The 20,552-nt window shown below is 33.4% G+C and overlaps 3 protein-coding genes across 3 annotated transcripts; 2 read left to right on the top strand and 1 right to left on the bottom strand.

The window, feature by feature from the left end:
- Positions 1 to 276: 276 nt before the first annotated feature.
- Positions 277 to 2,359, bottom strand: LOC111704940 (heat shock 70 kDa protein 1). Its single transcript, XM_023477339.1, has one exon. It carries the CDS (start codon positions 2,296 to 2,298, stop codon positions 364 to 366), a length of 1,935 nt encoding a protein of 644 aa, XP_023333107.1. The 5' UTR covers positions 2,299 to 2,359; the 3' UTR covers positions 277 to 363.
- Positions 2,360 to 4,354: 1,995 nt separating this feature from the next.
- On the top strand, positions 4,355 to 8,215 carry LOC111704939 (cytochrome P450 2C15). The gene is made up of 2 exons (XM_023477337.1): positions 4,355 to 4,446; positions 6,488 to 8,215. The coding sequence occupies exons 1-2, from the start codon at positions 4,400 to 4,402 to the stop codon at positions 7,953 to 7,955; spliced, it is 1,515 nt and encodes a 504-aa protein (XP_023333105.1). The 5' UTR covers positions 4,355 to 4,399; the 3' UTR covers positions 7,956 to 8,215.
- An 8,956-nt stretch (positions 8,216 to 17,171) lies between these two features.
- LOC111704938 (heat shock 70 kDa protein 1) lies at positions 17,172 to 19,272 on the top strand. The gene has a single exon (XM_023477336.1). The coding sequence runs from the start codon at positions 17,251 to 17,253 to the stop codon at positions 19,183 to 19,185; it is 1,935 nt and encodes a 644-aa protein (XP_023333104.1). The 5' UTR covers positions 17,172 to 17,250; the 3' UTR covers positions 19,186 to 19,272.
- Positions 19,273 to 20,552: the final 1,280 nt, after the last annotated feature.

The following is a 20,552-nucleotide window of genomic DNA, read 5'->3' as shown; positions in this document are numbered from 1 at the left end:
TAAATAGTCCAGTGAAAAAGATGCACAGTGTGAACAGATAAACAAACTCATTTCACTTAATAAGTGATTTCATAACTCACTAGCAAAACTATTTGCGTATTTTCAAAATAAAATGCACTTGAGTATTGCTTTGATGCCGTGTTCCTTTTCTACAGTTTTCTGGTTATCATTGTATTCAAAGTCGGCTATGAATTAAAGTTTGGCTCTCCCTAGCCAAGAGATCTAACTATTTTTCATTTAAAACTTTTACAAAAAATGAATGAAATAAGAAGAAAATTAAAGTTTAAACATTTTATTTACAAAAAATAAATATAGATTTTAATACTTTAATATCACACAAATAAGACTCTTTCATACAATCATTTAATCCACCTCCTCAATAGTTGGTTCTTTAGCTCCTTGTCTGGCTTGAGCTCCACAACCTCCTCCTCCTACTTCTCCTCCTGCACCCCCCTGTCCGTACAACTTAGATACAATCATCTTCAGACTATTCTCCAGCTCCTTCTGCTTCTCTGTGTACTCCTCCTTCTCTCCGAGCTGGTTCCTGTCCAACCAGGCCAGGGAAGAGTCCAGTTGGTTCTTGGCCTCAGAGATATCAGATGCAGACAGCTTGTTTTTTACTTCATCTTGATCTAAGGAGGATTTCATGTTAAAGATGTATGCTTCAAGTCCATTCTTAGCAGCAACCCTCTCCTTCTGTGCTTCATCTTCATCCTTGAACTTTTCAGCATCATTGACCATCCTTTCTATCTCCTCCTTGGATAGTCTTCCCTTGTCATTGGTGATTGTGATCTTCTCCTGCTTCCCACTTCCTTTTTCAGCAGCAGATACATTTAGGATACCATTAGCATCAACATCAAAGGTAACCTCAATCTGTGGAGTTCCCCGGGGAGCTGGTGGTATACCAGTCAGATCAAACTTACCCAGGAGATGATTATCCTTGGTCATTGTTCTTTCTCCCTCATAAACCTGTATTGTCACAGCTGGTTGATTATCACTGTATGTTGTGAAGATCTGAGTCTGTTTGGTTGGGATGGTTGTATTCCTCTTGATCAGAGCAGTCATAACTCCTCCAGCAGTTTCAATACCCATGGACAGAGGAGCAACATCCAGAAGCAGCAAATCTCCAACTTCACTGCTCTCATCCCCATTCAGAATGGCAGCTTGAACAGCTGCTCCATATGCAACAGCTTCATCAGGGTTGATGGATTTGTTCAGCTCCTTACCATTAAAGAAATCCTGAAGAAGTTTCTGAACTTTAGGTATCCTTGTACTACCTCCAACTAGAACCATCTCATCAATAGAGGATTTGTCAAGCTTGGAGTCTCTCAGAGCCTTCTCCACAGGTTCCAGTGTTCCCTTAAACAGATCAGAGCATAGTTCTTCAAACCTTGCTCGAGTGATTGATGTATAGAAATCAATTCCCTCAGCCAGAGAATCAATTTCTATATTTGCTTGAGCTGCTGAACTCAAGGTTCTCTTGGCTCTTTCACAGGCAGTTCTCAATCTTCTGAGTGCTCTCTTGTTTCCAGAAATATCCTTCTTATGCTTCCTCTTGAACTCCTGGATAAAGTGCTCAACCATCCTGTTGTCAAAATCTTCTCCTCCTAGATGAGTATCTCCAGCCGTAGCTTTAACTTCAAATATTCCATCATCTATTGAAAGGATGGAAACATCAAATGTTCCTCCACCAAGATCAAAGATAAGAATATTCTTCTCACCCTTAGAGCTGCTCTTCTTGTCCAAACCATAAGCAATAGCTGCTGCAGTGGGTTCATTGATAATCCTAGTAATGTTTAATCCAGCAATAACTCCAGCATCTTTGGTTGCTTGTCTCTGTGAATCATTAAAGTATGCTGGTACAGTAACAACAGCATCCTTGACTTGATAACCCAGGTATGCTTCAGCAGTCTCCTTCATCTTCACTAGCACCATAGCGCTCACTTCCTCTGGGGTAAACTGCTTGTTCTCATTCTTATACTCCACTTCAAGCTTAGGCTTACCTCCACTGTTAACAACCTTGAAGGGCCAATGCTTCAGGTCAGCTTTAACAGTGTCATCATCAAACTTTCTGCCAATCAACCTCTTGGCATCAAAGATGGTATTGTTAGGATTCATGGCAACCTGGTTCTTAGCAGCATCACCAATCAGCCTCTCTGTGTCTGTAAATGCTACATAGCTAGGAGTAGTTCTGTTCCCCTGATCATTAGCTATGATCTCCACCTTACCATGTTGGAATACTCCTACACAGGAGTAGGTGGTACCAAGATCAATTCCAATAGCAGCGTGTTTCACCATTCTTTTATGTTTGCTTATTAAGTAGTTATATTTCTTAACTTTTTGGTAAGTACTGATTAAATTTGAATCAACATTCAAGCTTTATACTGCCCAGGAATATTCGAGAATATTCGAGAATTTGTCAATATACGCAAACACCTCGCAAAGAATATTCTAGTATATTTGCTTTTCTCTGATTGGCTGCAAGATTAAAGTTGGCGTCTGATTGGCTGCAGGATTATCCTGGCCGGGTTGATGCTTTCAGGAACTTTCTAGAATAAAATTCATTCTGGGATAGATTTATGCATTTCTAGAAATTCCAGAATTTTCTGTTTAGATATCGTTAAATGAAGTTTGAAAATAAAAAAGAGCTAACAGCTTTCATGTCTATATTCTTAAAGTGTAATAAATAAAATATTTACACATTAAATGAATTATATCATGAATTTTACTTTTGTTATTCTGATTAATGTTACAATTATGATTATAACATTCATCCTTAAACACAATCTATAAAACTATTTTTCGATCAACCCCCCCCCCCCTTCCCCCTCCCCTTCCCTCTTCATCAGAGTGAGAAGGTGAATAAGCGTACGCTGAATGACCCCCCCTCCCCCCCTGAGAAATTTCAGGTAGGTATGGGTGTCAACAAAAATTTAAACACTTCAAAACAGAACACAAAAAGTTTCTAAAAACCATTTTTTTTCTCTTAAAATCTTGAGATTTTCTATCAAATAATCTTAAACAAATAAGTATTTGCTTTAAAGTGTAATTATTCTTTGTGGTTTTTCCCCTGGTACACCCTGTAAGCCCATTGTAAGGGGGTTTTCTGTAAAGTATACGAACAGTCCCAGTTCGTTTTACTAACTTTACATATTATACATGTGCTGTACACCCGCAGATGTATAACTATAAGAGAACAGAATTTGTTTACGTTTTACTGTGACGTAAGTGGGCTGTCCTATAAAACATGGGAATTTTAAGTGATGAATTCGATATCATCTTTTTAAATAACTCTTTGATTAAGTATAGTTATACCTACAGAGAAAGCTGTAATCCGTAAGATTTTCGTCTGCTATGTTTACAATTTGTTTGTTTATGTTTTGACAATACATAGTAACTATACATAGTACTTCGAAAAACAAACAAAATCACAGTATAAAAACAATACAGAGTAAACTTGTCTGTCTTCACTGTTCATCTATCAGAGACATTATAGTCACATACAGACGATATAGAATTCGTCACTGAATTCCCATGTTTATTGGGACACCATGTATAAAATAAAACTCTTCGTTCATCCTTACATATATCCGGGTGTCCCACATCAAATTAGACCGCGTCAATGGGTCTAAATTACGATTATGGGGACAAATCAGAAAATTTAAGGAGAATGAATCATTTTGAAAAATTTGATAAGACTAAAAGAATTTTTTTTGCAGAAAATGCTTGATTTTTCGAGTTTTATGTGCGAATTTTGGCGTTAAAGATTGGAAATAATCTAATATGATATGGGACGCTCTGTATAATATATTTAATGTTTTTTCTTGAAAATTCGATTTTTTAATTTGCACGGGATACGCCCTTCAACAGTATTTTATAATACCCGAATACCGGGCCATGTTTAAAATCTGTCTATATTAAAGAAAACCACTAATTTTCCTGATTTATTTTCAATATGTCAAAGTAAGATGTAAAAAAAAACCCTGCCTCCAAAATGTTTATCTTTTGTAAAACTAATTTTTATCTGTATATATGATTAAATTGACTGCTAGCGTAATTTCAAGTGACCCTCCATGCAGAGAAAGCTATACCGAATCATAGCAGTTTCAATAAAAGCTTTGTCTGATCAAGTATGAATTATATATCAATGTTAATAATTTAGAAAATTGGTTTTTGCAAAAATGGTTTTTCTTCAAAAGTGACAATTGCGCAAAACGTACATGCGTACATTTTTATAAAAGGACAATATCTTCCGGATATCATTGATAAGATTAAGGTTTTAATGGTACTGTTGTGAATCAGACAATGCCATCTTACATGTCACTTGAAATAACGCTTCAAGTCTCTTAACAAATATAGATAAGAATATTTTCAGTAAATCCTGTTTCAGAACAGAGAAATGTGGATTCTTATAATTCTAGTTTTTCTGCTCATTCTGTACTTCAGGAATATATTGACAATTTATTCTTTAAGGGACTGTAATTTATTCTTTGAAGGGACTGTAATTTATTCTTTAAAGGGACTGTAATTTATTCTTTACAGGGACTGTAATTTATTCTTAAAAGGTACTGTAATTTATTCTTTAAAGGGACTGTAATTTATTCTTAAAAGGTACTCTAATTTCTTCTTTAAATGGAATTTAATTTATTCTTTAAAGGGACTGTAATTTATTCTTCAAATGGACTGCAATTTACTGTTCAAAAGGTACTGTAATTTATTCTTCAAATGAACCGTAATTTATTGTTCAAATGGACTGTAATTTATTCTTCAAATAGACTGTAATTTATTGTTTAAACGGACTGTAATTTATTCTTCCAATGGACTGCAATTTGTTCTTTAAAGGGACTGTAATTTATTCTTCAAATGGACTGCAATTTATTGTTTAAAAGGTACTGTAATTTATTCTTTAAAGAGACTGTAATTTATTCTTTAAAGGGACTGTAATTTATTCTTTAAAATGACTCTAATTTATTCTTTAAATGGACTGTAATTTATTCTTCAAAAGAACTGTGATTTATTCTTTAAAGGGACTGTAATTTACTCTTTAAACGGACTGTAATTTATTCTTTAAAGGGACTGTAATTTATTCTTGAAATGGACTGTAATTTATGCTTTAAATGGACTGTAATATATTCTTTAAAGGAACTATAATTTTTCTTTAGAGGGATTGTAATTTATTCTTTAAAGGAACTGTAATTTATTCTTTAAAGGGACTGTAATTTATTCTTTAAAGGGACTGTAATATATTCTTTAAAGGGACTGTAATTTATTCTTTAAAGGGACTGTAATTTATTCTTTAAAGAAACTGTAATTTATTCTTTAAAGGGACTGTAATTTATTCTTTAAAGGGACTGTAATTTATTCTTTAAAAGGACTGTAATTTATTCTTTAAAGGGATTGTAATTTCTTCTATAAAAGGACTGTAATTTATTCTTTAAAGGTACTGTAGTTTATTCTTTAAAGGGACTGTAATTTATTCTTAAAAGGGACTGTAGGCGTATTTTCATGCGGTCCGACTTTTTAAATTAACAATTAAAATTTTGATTTATCATAGTTTGTCAGAAAATGTTTTTCTTTTTGTTCAGAAGATGATTATTCAATCTGAGGAAAATTTTTCTAAGAATTGCCTTAATTTACATTTAAAAATAATTATCAAAAAGCTTAGGAAAATTGAGTATTTTTGCAATTATTGCTATACAGCGGTATTATTGGTGTTGGGACATTTCATAGAAAGGCATTTTATAGAAAGACATTTTCTTAAACAGGATATTTCATAGATAAGACATTTCATAGATAAGACATTTCATTATTTTTCAAAACAATCTTTGTCAACAATTATTCTACAGGAATTGAATTCTTGCCTCAAACTATAATTTCTAATCCCAATGTTGTAGACTGTAGACTATGTAGACTATGTAGACTATGTAGACTGTGTAGACTATGTAGACTGTAGACTATGTAGACTATGTAGACTATGTAGACTGTAGACTATGTAGACTGTAGACTATGTAGACTAGGTAGACTATGTAGACTGTAGACTATGTAGACTGTAGACTATGTAGACTATGTAGACTATGTAGACTGTAGACTATGTAGACTGTAGACTATGTAGACTGTAGACTATGTAGACTGTAGACTATGTAGACTGTAGACTATGGACATTTCAAAATATGAATTCTGTTAAATAAAATGTCTAAGTTTACACCATCAGGTTACAAAGATAAAAGCATTAGAAAATTTGAGTTTGAGACAAAAAACAAGTTTCTGTGTATTTCTCATGTTAATTATATTTCCGCTTTAAACTGATAATATGCATAGAAATATTGTGAATATCTTGTTGAAATTACGCTTACAGTCCCTGTGAATACATTCATAAATGCAATTTTGAAAATCTAATTAGTTAAACCACTAAATTAAAAAGTAAAATTATAACTTATTTTCAAGTTTTTGGAGATTTTATAAATTTAGATTGTCAAATATTAATCAGGGCATCTAAACATGAATTAGGCCATCTTCCATCACCGGGTCTGTACCTTCCATTCCTTGGACACATTAAGATACTTCTCAATGGAACGGATATCCTTCTAACAATGTGTCAGTTTTATGAGAAATATTCCAAAGATGGTATCCTGTTCCTTTCAACTTTTGGACTCAATGTTGTTTTAGTGGGAGATTTTGATACTTTGAAGCAGATTTACAATCACCCAGATGTTCAGCATCGTGCTCATTCTGATCCTAAGAAATGTATTTTTGCCCATAAGATAGCAGAGGACAGAGGGGAGAAGATGGGACCGTTAAAAGGTTTGATATTTAGCCAAGAAAAAACTTGGATGGAACAAAGAAGATTCACCCTTCGGGTCCTGCGAGACTTTGGGTTTGGAAAAAGCAGCATGGAGGAGCTTATTCAGGATGAAGTCAAACAGTTTACATCATTCCTGAAACAATTTACGGATATCCCAGTTGATTTTGATGGTAAATTCAATCTTCCAGTATTAAACTCACTTTGGAGAATAACTTCTGGAGAAAGTTTTGAGTACACTGATAAACAATTAATTAACATTACCAAGAAACTTACTGAATTTTTTAAAAAGACTGGACAACCAATATCTTCATTGTTTTTAACGCAGCCATGGATTTTCAAGCTATTTCCAAATTTTCTTGGGCGGATGGATGATATGCTGATGAACAGAAGTATTACACATCTTATGGAAGAGAGTATAGTTAATCACAAGCGAACCCTTGATGTCAGCTCCCCGAGAGATTTCACTGATACAATGCTGATTGAAATAATGAACACAACAGATGAAGACTCAAGTTTTTATAAGGAGACAGGAATAAGAAACTTAGTCAATACCATGTTTGATCTATTCATGGCGGGGGCAGAGACAACCTCTACAACGTTAATGTGGGCTGTTCTCTACCTAGTGCGGGAGCAGGAGATTCAAAGTAAGGTCCAAACAGAGCTAGATTCCGTTATTGGGCAATCCCGTCTTCCTAGCCTATCAGATCGACAGAATTTACCGTACACAGAAGCTGTCATATATGAAATCCAACGCTGTGGCAACATAATGCCCACTGGAGTGCAACACATGACTTCAAAACCAATTAAGATAAATGGATTTCAAATTCCAGCAGATACGATCATTAATCCTTTTTATCCTGAGATTCATAAAGGCGAATACTGGAAGGATGGTCATGTCTTTCGTCCAGAGCGTTTTCTTGATGAATCAGGAAAACTAAAGCCCGATGAGCATCTCATCCCTTTCTGCATAGGGAAGAGGAGATGTCTTGGAGAACCTTTGGCAAAAGCAGAACTATTTCTCTTCATCACAAGTCTAGTTCAAGCCTTTAAGCTTCTGCCAGAATCATCGGCTAATGTTCCAACCGAAGAATATCAAACTGGAATTACAGTTCAACCAAAGCCTTTTAAACTTGTTCTTAAAACAAGATTCTAAAATTATTTAAAAAAATTTTCAACTTTTCTGATTCTCGTAGTCCTCATAATTGTCTAAAGTATGTTGATGCAGTTTTTTCTAATTGCGGACCCTCATGGACCACGGTTTATAACTTCAAATACACCACAGTCAAAAATTAAAATAAACATCAGATTAAATTGCCTATAAACTGTGTCTATACTTTTCCTTTGAAACATGTTAAAACTGAAACGCAACCGGTAAATGCTTAAATCAATTAAATAATAATTTAGATTTTTTAATTTGTTGCTTTATTTGTTATTATAATTTAATTACTTATAGAAACAGAGCTGAAAACTTTAGAATGATATATCCTTAATCCTGATTGCTTAATATGAGTATCCAATGTACACACTTTTGATTATATTCTTTTTTGGATAATTCTACTGTATATATATATACTGTATCCCTACTGTATATATATATACTGTATCCCTACTGTATAAAAGTAAAATTAAGTTTGATAACAATTACAGATACAATGCTATATCGATTGAACTAATATCCGATTGAATTAAAGTCAGCTGTTCACAAGCCGCTTTTAGAGCATTTAAGCAAATATAAATTTAATCAGTTAATATTAACTTATTAAAAAAAATATATTTTATCACATTTTAGGACTTATCATTATAGTCGTTAGTCTTGGCTAACATCAATCCAAAACTTACATTTATTTAATCAATGTTTAGTTCAATTGATATGATACAATCAACACCAGAAAAAAACCCGGTTTTTCAAAAGTTAAAGAGTACATCTTAACATACGCTGATCGGTTGAATTTTATACTTCTTTCTTGAATATTAAATGCGTACTAAAATAATCTTAGTAAAACCAGGAGTTTAAGCATTAATCTTGATATCCATTATTCTAAAGTTTTCAGCTCTGTTAACATATCTTAATCAAAAATATTTATAAGGTTAATGCAATAAAACTGCTTTTCTATATTAACTGTATCCAAATTATAAAATCAAAAATTTTAAAAAATAAATTGTAAAAAAAATGTTTATGAGCTTGCAAACTTTCATATTGTATATTTTGGTTTGTCTATATGTTTGAACACTTTTTATGTTGAGAAGTTATGAGTAATCGAGCAAACCTGAATTTCAATTAATTAACTTTTCTTAAGTATTCTTTATGGCTCTCCATCTAACTTTTATATCTGTCTGTCTGTCTTGTTTATCGCTTTGTCCTTATGTCTGTCTGTCGGTCTATCTGTTTGTCCTTATGTCTGTCTGTTTATCTGTTTGTCCTTATGTCTGTCTGTCAGTCTATCTATCCTTATGTCTGTCTGTCTATCGGTTTGTCCATATTTCTGTCTGTCTGTAGCTCTGTTTGTCTCTCTATCTATTCTATTTATGTATCTAAAAATAAATATTTAACATTGCTCTCGATTAATTCTTTTTATTTTAGGAGAAGCAAATGTTTACAAAAATACAGAAAGTTCTAATGTAGAATAAACTGAGATTAATAGTACTGGCAGGAGGGGGGGGGGGGTCATTCCAATTTTGAGATTAAAAAATTGTATTACTTAAGACCCTTTATTTGTAAAAGAAAAATTCATTTCAGCTTTAAGAAAGTTACCCAAGGATCCTCATATTAAAAAGTGTACTGCAGTTTTAGGGGGAATATCAACAGACTTATAAAGATTTCTTTGTTTTTCTCTATAACTTTGGGTTTCATATGTGTACTTTTTTATAACAACAAATCAAACGGTTTGAAGAAAAAATTTAGTTAGATTGAACTGAAGGAGAAATTATAAAAGTGCAATGTCACAGAGCCCAAAACTTATATAAAAACCAGTTTCATGAATGGGGTAAAACAACGCAACTTAAAAAATAACAATATTTTTGCTGATTTTAAATTATAAAGAATGGTATAAACCCATATGTAGAGAGTTTCCTTGATATTTAGTTTAAAGAAAGTGATGCCCGCTATTCTATTGGTACCTTTTTTAAACATTTATCTGAGAGATGATGTGGAAGATATTGCCGTCTATTTATCTTAAAAAGGTTAAATTCTCATGATTTCCTCCTTTGTTTCTGTTGCAAGAAATCCGACGTTCAATGTTATATGAAGAAGCCACGATTAAAAATAACTAATATCTCTACAGCGAAAATGTTTGGGGTGTACACATTTTCTTAGATTTAAATTTAAGAAATTAGAAAACAAAAAGAGAATGTAAAGAAACCAGATGAAATATTATTTTTTAACAAATATATTGATATCTACAAAATTGTCTGACCCCATTCATGAAACCGTGTTTCCGATACTGGGTTTCATGACGATACCCTGTCTTAAGTTTCCAGATCCTGGCTTGCAATTGCATGTTCCGGATTCATCTGTTCAAGTTTACATCACATCTTGTTGATTCGAGTTGATTATATCATCCTGAAAAAAATATAATCTATTTGTGTTTTATTGGATCTGACAGATATGGATAGGAAAGAGTACGTACACCCGAGCTTTTTAAAACATGTCTTTCCTTTCACGGACATTTTTATATATATACTGCGCTCGCCTGTTTGTCTGGTTGTATCAAATAAGCGTAAAAACGGCTGAACCGATTGGGCCCAAAATTTGTTTATGTATGATCAAAATGTCAAAAAAATGCCTTCAACAAAATACGATTTTCATAAAATTTTATTGGATTTTCATTAAATTTTGAAAATTCCCCAAAAAAATTTTATAAAGTCCGCGAGTTTTTTTTGTTAACATAGTTTTACAATGTTTACGATAAGAAAATGTTTGAAATTGAAAAAGAAGATTCGCGCGAAACTTCCTGAAAACCTAGTTTTTCTATAAAAGGAATTACGAAGATACCATGACAATCATTTAACGTTATTTCAAGAAAAATAGTATTTTCTTGTTGAATATCTAATATTGGGTCGAATTATTCCCTTGTAAATGAATATTTACAAACAAAATTTTAAATAAACAGGTTAGTTTCCCCATCTGATGTTGAATAAAAACCTTTTATTGGATTAGAGTAGAAGAACAAGCTTATGCAAAAATCAGAGAAAAATTATAGATTCTCAATGCACAACCAAATATTTATAAAATATTTTGAATACTTTATTTGATGTTCTTTTATTAAACTTTAGATAACAGTTTATATTTGATAACTTGAAATATGGACATCACAATTAAGAATAATTAGAATGGGATCAACTTTTTTGAGGGAAACCTGCGCGCAGGGTATCCCGGGGGTAACAGAGACTAAAAAATTTAAAATATATTTTATTTTATCATTCCACGGGCAACGCAGGGCACTTCAGATATGTTTAAATAAAAATAATGGACAAATAAGAATTTAAGCAGATTCTTTACTCATAATAAATAAATAATCTTTTACAATAACGACCTTGAAATGTTCACTCAATTCCCAGGTTTATTGAGACACCCTGTATACTATTGCATGAACATGTTTATTGAGACACCCTGTATACTATTGCATGAACATGTTTATTGAGACACCCTGTATACCATTGCATGAACATGTTTATTAAGACACCCTGTATACCATTGCATGAATATGTTTTTTGGGACACCCTGTATACTATTGCATGAAAATGTTTATTGGGACACCCTGTATACCATTGCATAAACATGTTTATTGGGAAACCTTGTATACCATTACATAAACATGTTTATTGGGACACCCTGTATACCATTGCATGAATATATTTATTGGGACACCCTGTATACTATTGCATGAACATGTTTATTGGGACACCCTGTATATCATTGCATGAGCATGTTTATTAAGACACCCTGTATATCATTGCATGAGCATGTTTATTGAGACACCCTGTATAACATTGCATGAATATGTTTATTGGGAAACCCTGTATACCATTGCATAAACATGTTTATTAAGACACCCTGTATACTATACTATTGCATGAACATGTTTATTGGGACACCCGTTATACTATGGCTTCACCATGTTTATTTGGACACCCTGTATACCATTGCATGAATATGTTTATTTGGACACTATTGCATGAATATGTTTATTGGGACACCCTGTATACCATTGCATGCACTGATGTACTTATTATAAAACCTTGTAAGGAAATCAACTATTTCATGCTTTGAATATAATTCCTAGATAAAGCCAAGAAAAGTGCGAAAATATTGCACGCAGATATAATTCCGCATATCACTGCAGAGGTGCGTTTGGCAATCATTCAAAATTTGCCAAAATTATTTAATTCATTATAATTTTAATCCTGAAATTGCAACCTTATATACGAATATAAAATAAACTGTAAAGGGAGTATGCGCCATTGTATATTCAGGTGACCTTCCTCTCTCAATTGAAAGACGCCATTTCTGATTTTCTACGGTAATCTGTGTTCCTGTATCCGACCAATAATTAGGGGTCAAGTTCCTTGAAAGCCCATGGACTGTGAGTGTGATTTAAAGTTACCCTCCATGCATTAAAGGTTCAAAAAACATGGATATCTAGTTTATACTTGATCAGACAAAGCTTTTAATGGTAACCGCTGGAAATCGGGCATTGCTATTTTTGCAGGGAAAATTACTTGATATAGTGCTTAGAGAGTAGAGACCCTTAAAATGTATGATATTGACCTTAAATCTAGGATCGTTGACAACCTCCTGCCAAGACCTGGCGTACACTGACATCTTTCCTTCATTGCATCTCACCAGGAACCACCAGGCGTACAGATCCTAGAAATCCGGGAGATTAATCAGCTGATTTTCAAAATGGCGTCCATTTGATTATTGTTCTTTTATTAATTAAATGTATTCTTGGTAGAACTTTCATTGTTTTAATTAACTTTTAGCAGAATAATGACACACATAAAAAAATTAAAATAAAACCCTCTAAAAATGCTAAAACATTGATAATTTACAGGGAGACATTGTATTGTACATCGTACAGTGTAAGTTAAGTACGGTACATAAACTGTACCTGTACAATGTCCCCATCGCAGTACACTTCTCCATACCATTCACAATCTTAACAAACAGAGGATCAATAAAACGTTGATGGCTTTAAATTTCGAAACCAAGCTTTTTTGGGAACTGACCAATCAGCGTTTGTTAATATTTCGAAATTTAGAGATGTTCTGTAAATACTTTAAATTTACTTCTGTTTTCAAATTAAGCGAAATTGCGCGGAGTTTATAGGGCTCGCAATTGCGCGCAAGTAAAATCCCCTTGTGTTGGAAACCATATCAGAATATAATACTTTTAAACCAATAAAAACAACAATATCATCTGACTTACCCCTCTTAAAATAGAAGGTCACTTAAAAATATGCGTACACCCCCTTTTAAGTTTTAAAAAAGGCGTACACCCCCTTTCAAGTTTAAAAAGATTACCTCCTCCCTTGTTGGCATCTGGAGAATTTTTGGGAATATTTGTTTGTTTTTTAACCACAAGCTTTCCTTTTTCACAAACCTAAAGAAAAGCATACAGGGTGACCCAAAGAACGTGATTAGAATCTTTAAGCACCAAAAATAACTTTAAAAGGCTCAAAAATTTATTTCAGTGTATAGTTTTTAATTTAATAACTTTTTTTCGTCTGCAGGTTCTTATTTTGACGTGAAGCTATAGTCGAATTTTCAGAAATCTCTCTGTTAACTTTAGCACACAAAATTTAACGATGCCATCATTCCTAAGAATTAACGAACGCCTTCCTTAGAATATTTGAATGATCAGAAAATAACGAACATCGAACAAACGATAATAGGTTGAAAAAACGCTCTTTAAATCTAACTCTCACTTTTGACACCTTGACATTTTTATTACTGAGGAAAGTTGATTCAAAACATTTCTTTATTTCTATTTTATTTTAATGTAGGGTAGGGTACAGGTATGTAAGAAGGACGGTCAGAGTTTGAAAAATTAGAATAACCACAACTGATTTGTTATTCAAACAATAGATCTTTTTAAAAAGCCCTTAACAAATGGATTAAAAACCCACCCTTTCACCCAAACTATAAAAGTTAGCGGTCTAATTTTTTTTAATAAACGCCTTGAAAAATTAGACTATGATCTTCTCTGGAGCTGATGTTTTCAGTTTCTGAATCAAAAAAAAGCTTTCTTAATTTTTCTTTTAAAACTTTGTTAAATGACGTTTTTAAGTAACCTTTCAATTAAAGATGGCCCTGCCTGATTCACGAATGACCCAAGAAACTGTTCGTGAAATTTTTTAAGTGAACCTCCATATAAAAAAGGGCCATACCGGATTCAAAACAGTATCCTTAAACCCTTTATCTAAATAATATTTCAGATATCGTCGCTTTTTCAGCTCACAAAGTTTATATAATTTTCTCAGTAGTTTCATAACAAAAATCTACACTTGTTACTTTAATGAGAAATCACAATTAAAGATAATTAATTTTCAAAGAGAAAATTATGGAGATCTCTTGTATTGTTGATCAGGCAACGATGTTAAAGGTACCGTTGTGAATCAAACATCACATAATACCACATACCACAATACTACCACATACCACCATAATACCACATACCACCATTTTTTGAGATTTTTTTGATTCCTTGATAACTGATCCATTGCAGACTTTCTTACCGCCCTCACCACCTAAACAGACAGTCGGTCCAGATACAAATACAGATACAGATACAGATACAGATACAGATACAGATACAGATACAGATACAGATATATTTACGTGAATTCAGACCCCCTGCAGCTTTATAAGGTTAACCGCTAACGCTAAAAAACATGAAACACATTCTCCTTGATAAGAATTTATTTTCATAACTATCGTTTTATTTTCTTTCAGTAAAATGAACATATCTTCGTTTTGTTTTTTCATTTTTTAAAAGTTCAAAACGAATAATTCGTTTGCCTACCGTTTTTTCTGAAATCGATGGAATTCTTTTTGAAAAATTGAAACGAAGAACGTTGGGTTTTAGACCGTTTTTAAAAACGATAAACAACTCTCGGTCTTTTTAGACTTTTAAGTTACCCTACCCGTTGTGTCTGATTCCCAAGAGCACCATTTATAGATAGGACTGATCAAGGATATTAGATATTTATCCTTATTGAAAAAAATGCTTGTAATTGATGCTTGATTTGCATATTCAAGATATATTAATATTTACTGTCTAGAACTGGCAATTTTACACTGTAGGTTATTGTATACTCTCGTTTTATGGCAATTCGAACGTACTATTTGAAAGATACACACACATTTCTCTGGCCTCAATGAACAGTCAATTGGTTAAAAGGGTTCCATTTGAAATCAGGCATTGTCGTTTTTGCATGGAGGGTCACTTTAAAGTACGACTTATTAAATAAATGGACCTCAGTATGGGCAGTGGACACAGCTATCAGGCAGGCAAAGGAGACATTTAAAACAAATATTTAGAGAGNACAGATACAGATACAGATACAGATACAGATACAGATACAGATACAGATACAGATACAGATACAGATACAGATACAGATACAGATACAGATACAGATACAGATACAGATACAGATACAGATACAGATACAGATACAGATACAGATACAGATACAGATACAGATACAGATACAGATACAGATACAGATACAGATACAGATACAGATACAGATACAGATACAGATACAGATACAGATACAGATACAGATACAGATACAGATACAGATACAGATACAGATACAGATACAGATACAGATACAGATACAGATACAGATACAGATACAGATACAGATACAGATACAGATACAGATACAGATACAGATACAGATACAGATACAGATACAGATACAGATACAGATACAGATACAGATACAGATACAGATACAGATACAGATACAGATACAGATACAGATACAGATACAGATACAGATACAGATACAGATACAGATACAGATACAGATACAGATACAGATACAGATACAGATACAGATACAGATACAGATACAGATACAGATACAGATACAGATACAGATACAGATACAGATACAGATACAGATACAGATACAGATACAGATACAGATACAGATACAGATACAGATACAGATACAGATACAGATACAGATACAGATACAGATACAGATACAGATACAGATACAGATACAGATACAGATACAGATACAGATACAGATACAGATACAGATACAGATACAGATACAGATACAGATACAGATACAGATACAGATACAGATACAGATACAGATACAGATACAGATACAGATACAGATACAGATACAGATACAGATACAGAGTTAAACATGAAATTAGACTTAAATAACGACCATAAAATCTAACGTGTATCAATTTAGTCAATAGCAAATATATCAAAAATATTTTTAATAATTTGAGATAGAAAGAAACAAGTCGTAGAGAGTCATTTGGGGTTATTAATGGTTTTTAAAAACGATCAAAAAACCGAACTTTTTTCTTTCTTCAATTTTTTTCTAAAAATGATCGTTTTCGTTTATAAAAATATTATTGTTCTGAAAAACGAACCACTCGTTATGAACGATCGTTTTACGTTTTCTTTTCGTCGTTTTCAAAGCGAAAAGATCGTTTTTAAAAAATTGGTCCATCCCTAATCATGATTAAATAAAATGACTAAATACATTTCGTACAGTCGGCTCTTCATTCTTATCCTTTGTGGGGATACCCTGTATGTAGATATTTTTTAGCATTTTTCCAATTTTTAATTCACGATGTCAGAAATATTTCTTATCTCTACTTTAAAAATAACTTTTTGTTGACGAAGGTTGACATCTTGATTAAAAACTGCGAGCGAGGCTATTTTCTTTTTGCAACTTAAAATATAAATCTACAGATTCTTTTTTCTTATATTTTCAATATTTTATTATTACAATGATAAATTTCATTCTGTTAAGTCCTTGCATATTGATATTATTATTATTCTTATTATCATTATTTCAATTACATAGTAAAGTAGTATCATTACTTTCCTTATAATTTCAGATATTTCTAGAAGTTTCTCTAACTGTAAGGAAAGTAGCAGTAATTGCTTGTGTAAGGTTGTTTTCTAGAATATTCTAGAAAAGAGAATCTACAAAACTCCGCCAACTTATTCCTCGACCAATTAGAGGCCGACTTGTTTCCAACGATCAATCACAGGTCAGCAAAAGTTCCAGAATATTCTGTGCGGGAGGAAATATGTTTACAATGTTCTAGGAAGATCTAGAAAATTCTGCTTGTGTATATATTTCGAGTCCAGGCTTCACTCACTCAGTTAATACACAACACAAACCAAGAAATAACAATAAATTGTCATAATCTAGATCTAATAAAAGACCAAAATGGTGAAACAAGCTGCTATTGGAATTGATCTTGGTACCACCTACTCCTGTGTAGGAGTATTCCAGCATGGTAAGGTGGAGATCATAGCTAATGATCAGGGGAATAGAACTACTCCTAGCTATGTAGCATTTACTGACACAGAGAGGCTGATTGGTGATGCTGCTAAGAACCAGGTTGCCATGAACCCTAACAATACTATCTTTGATGCCAAGAGGTTGATTGGCAGGAAGTTTGATGATGACACTGTTAAAGCTGACCTGAAGCATTGGCCCTTCAAAGTTGTTAACAGTGGAGGTAAGCCTAAGCTTGAAGTGGAGTATAAGAATGAGAACAAGCAGTTTACCCCAGAGGAAGTGAGCGCTATGGTGCTAGTGAAGATGAAGGAGACTGCTGAAGCATACCTGGGTTATCAAGTCAAGGATGCTGTTGTTACTGTACCAGCATACTTTAATGATTCACAGAGACAAGCAACCAAAGATGCTGGAGTTATTGCTGGATTAAACATTACTAGGATTATCAATGAACCCACTGCAGCAGCTATTGCTTATGGTTTGGACAAGAAGAGCAGCTCTAAGGGTGAGAAGAATATTCTTATCTTTGATCTTGGTGGAGGAACATTTGATGTTTCCATCCTTTCAATAGATGATGGAATATTTGAAGTTAAAGCTACGGCTGGAGATACTCATCTAGGAGGAGAAGATTTTGACAACAGGATGGTTGAGCACTTTATCCAGGAGTTCAAGAGGAAGCATAAGAAGGATATTTCTGGAAACAAGAGAGCACTCAGAAGATTGAGAACTGCTTGTGAAAGAGCCAAGAGAACCTTGAGTTCAGCAGCTCAAGCAAATATAGAAATTGATTCTCTGGCTGAGGGTATTGATTTCTATACATCAATCACTCGAGCAAGGTTTGAAGAACTATGCTCTGATCTGTTTAAGGGAACCCTGGAACCTGTGGAGAAGGCTCTGAGAGACTCCAAGCTTGACAAATCCTCCATTGATGAGATGGTTCTAGTTGGAGGTAGTACAAGGATACCTAAAGTTCAGAAACTTCTTCAGGATTTCTTTAATGGTAAGGAGCTGAACAAATCCATCAACCCTGATGAAGCTGTTGCATATGGAGCAGCTGTTCAAGCTGCCATTCTGAATGGGGATGAGAGCAGTGAAGTTGGAGATTTGCTGCTTCTGGATGTTGCTCCTCTATCCATGGGTATTGAAACTGCTGGAGGAGTTATGACTGCTCTGATCAAGAGGAATACAACCATCCCAACCAAACAGACTCAGATTTTCACAACATACAGTGATAACCAACCAGCTGTGACAATACAGGTTTATGAGGGAGAAAGAACAATGACCAAGGATAATCATCTCCTGGGTAAGTTTGATCTGACTGGCATCCCACCAGCTCCCCGGGGAACTCCACAGATTGAGGTTACCTTTGATGTTGATGCTAATGGTATCCTAAATGTATCTGCTGCTGAAAAGGGTAGTGGGAAGCAGGAGAAGATCACAATCACCAATGACAAGGGAAGACTATCCAAGGAGGAGATAGAAAGGATGGTGAATGATGCTGAAAAGTTCAAGGATGAAGATGAAGCACAGAAGGAGAGGGTTGTTGCTAAGAATGGACTTGAAGCATATATCTTCAACATGAAATCCTCCTTAGATCAAGATGAAGTAAAAAACAAGCTGTCTGCATCTGATATCTCTGAGGCCAAGAACCAACTAGACTCTGCCTTGGCCTGGTTGGATAGGAACCAGCTTGGAGAGAAGGAGGAGTACACAGAGAAGCAGAAGGAGCTGGAGAATGGTCTGAAGATGATTGTATCTAAGCTGTATGGACAGGGGGGTGCAGGAGGAGTAGGAGGATTTGATAGTTGTGGTTCTCAAGCCAGACAAGGAGCTAAAGAACCAACTATTGAGGAGGTCGATTAAATGATTGTATGAAACAGTTTTTAATGTGATATTAAAGTATTAAGTTCTATATGTATTTTTTAGTAAATAAAATTTTAAACATTTTTATCTCCTTTCATTTCTCTTACTGTTGAAGGTTTTGGATAAAAGCTAAATTTTTTTTTTCAAAATTCATTACAAATGTACACAGTGAAACCCTTAATAACAAATACATCGAAAGAATTCATCAAATGTTGTATTCTTCACTTTCTAATAATGGAATGTTGCAGATATTTAGTTTTTTAATTAAATGATTATATGGAGCTCTTCAAAACTGTTCCCTCATATTCATGGGTATTCATTTATTTTCGCAAATACTGAAATTTACGTAAAATAGTATAAAACTCATTGAAAAATTGTCAAGACTACATTTGATAAATTCTTCCGATGTATTCGTTATTAAGGGTTTCACTGTAGAATGTCTAAAAAACGCTATTTTCGTCATTTGAGCACCCACCATGGTCATTTTCTTAATCTATGGAACATAAAATTTACTATGTACATACTATCTTGCATAAATTAAACCATTAAACACATTTTGAAATTTTGGCTTGGTTGAACATTGCAATTGGAACTTTAAACAAAAGGAAACAAAACAATTACCATCACATTCACATTTTATTTCAATAGATCATTAAAAGTGTTTACAATTACACAAAAATGATTAAGAATATTGACTAAATGATAATTAAAAAAATGTCTCCCAATTTCCATTTTAAGATTCTTTATTTGTGATACTCAGAAGCAAATAATCTTTATTCCTGCATTGTAGGCTAAGATCTTGTTATTTTGACTATTAAGATTTGTTTAGAAGATTTGCAGTTTTTTCAGTCCCTAACTAAATTCCATTATCAACCAATTAAAAAGGACGATTTTCTTTCATTTGTGTGCTATACAATGTAAAAAAGAGAGTTGTTTTAAACACCCTGTAGTTTTTATTTTACTATTATTATTATTGTTATCATTATTATTCTAAAAGAATTGGAATTGCCGAGTTAGCGAAGAGAAGACAAATAAAAAGAGAAAGATCAACAATATATTCAAACTAGTTTTGTTTGTGTTTTTATTTAGTTCTTCCTTGAATGCAGAGAACATTTTGATTTTGTATTTTAAATAGAGGAATGTAGAGATGGGCGCAGAGAACATTTTGATTTTGTATTTTAAATAGAGGAATGTAGAGATGGGCGCAGAAAACATTTTGATTTTGTATTTCAAATAGAGGAATGTAGAGATGGACGCAAAGAACATTTTGATTTTGTATTTAAAACAGAGGAATGTAGTGATGGGCGCAGAGAACATTTTGAATTTGTATTTTAGATAGAGGAATGTAGAGATGGGCGTAGAGAACA

The sequence above is a fragment of the Eurytemora carolleeae genome, unplaced genomic scaffold (genome assembly GCF_000591075.1).
Source record: "Eurytemora carolleeae unplaced genomic scaffold, Eaff_2.0 scaffold338, whole genome shotgun sequence".
Lineage (NCBI taxonomy): Eukaryota > Metazoa > Arthropoda > Copepoda > Calanoida > Temoridae > Eurytemora > Eurytemora carolleeae.
Note: the sequence above shows the minus strand (reverse complement) of the source record. Positions and strands in the feature narration are given on the sequence as shown.

Coding starts and splice junctions, on each gene's coding strand:
- LOC111704939 (XM_023477337.1), top strand. CDS start 4,400: ATGTGGATTCTTATAATTCTAGTTTTTCTGCTCATTCTGTACTTCAG. Junction 4,447..6,487: donor CTGCTCATTCTGTACTTCAG/GAATATATTGAC, acceptor AATATTAATCAG/GGCATCTAAACATGAATTAG.
- LOC111704940 (XM_023477339.1), bottom strand. CDS start 2,298: ATGGTGAAACACGCTGCTATTGGAATTGATCTTGGTACCACCTACTCC.
- LOC111704938 (XM_023477336.1), top strand. CDS start 17,251: ATGGTGAAACAAGCTGCTATTGGAATTGATCTTGGTACCACCTACTCC.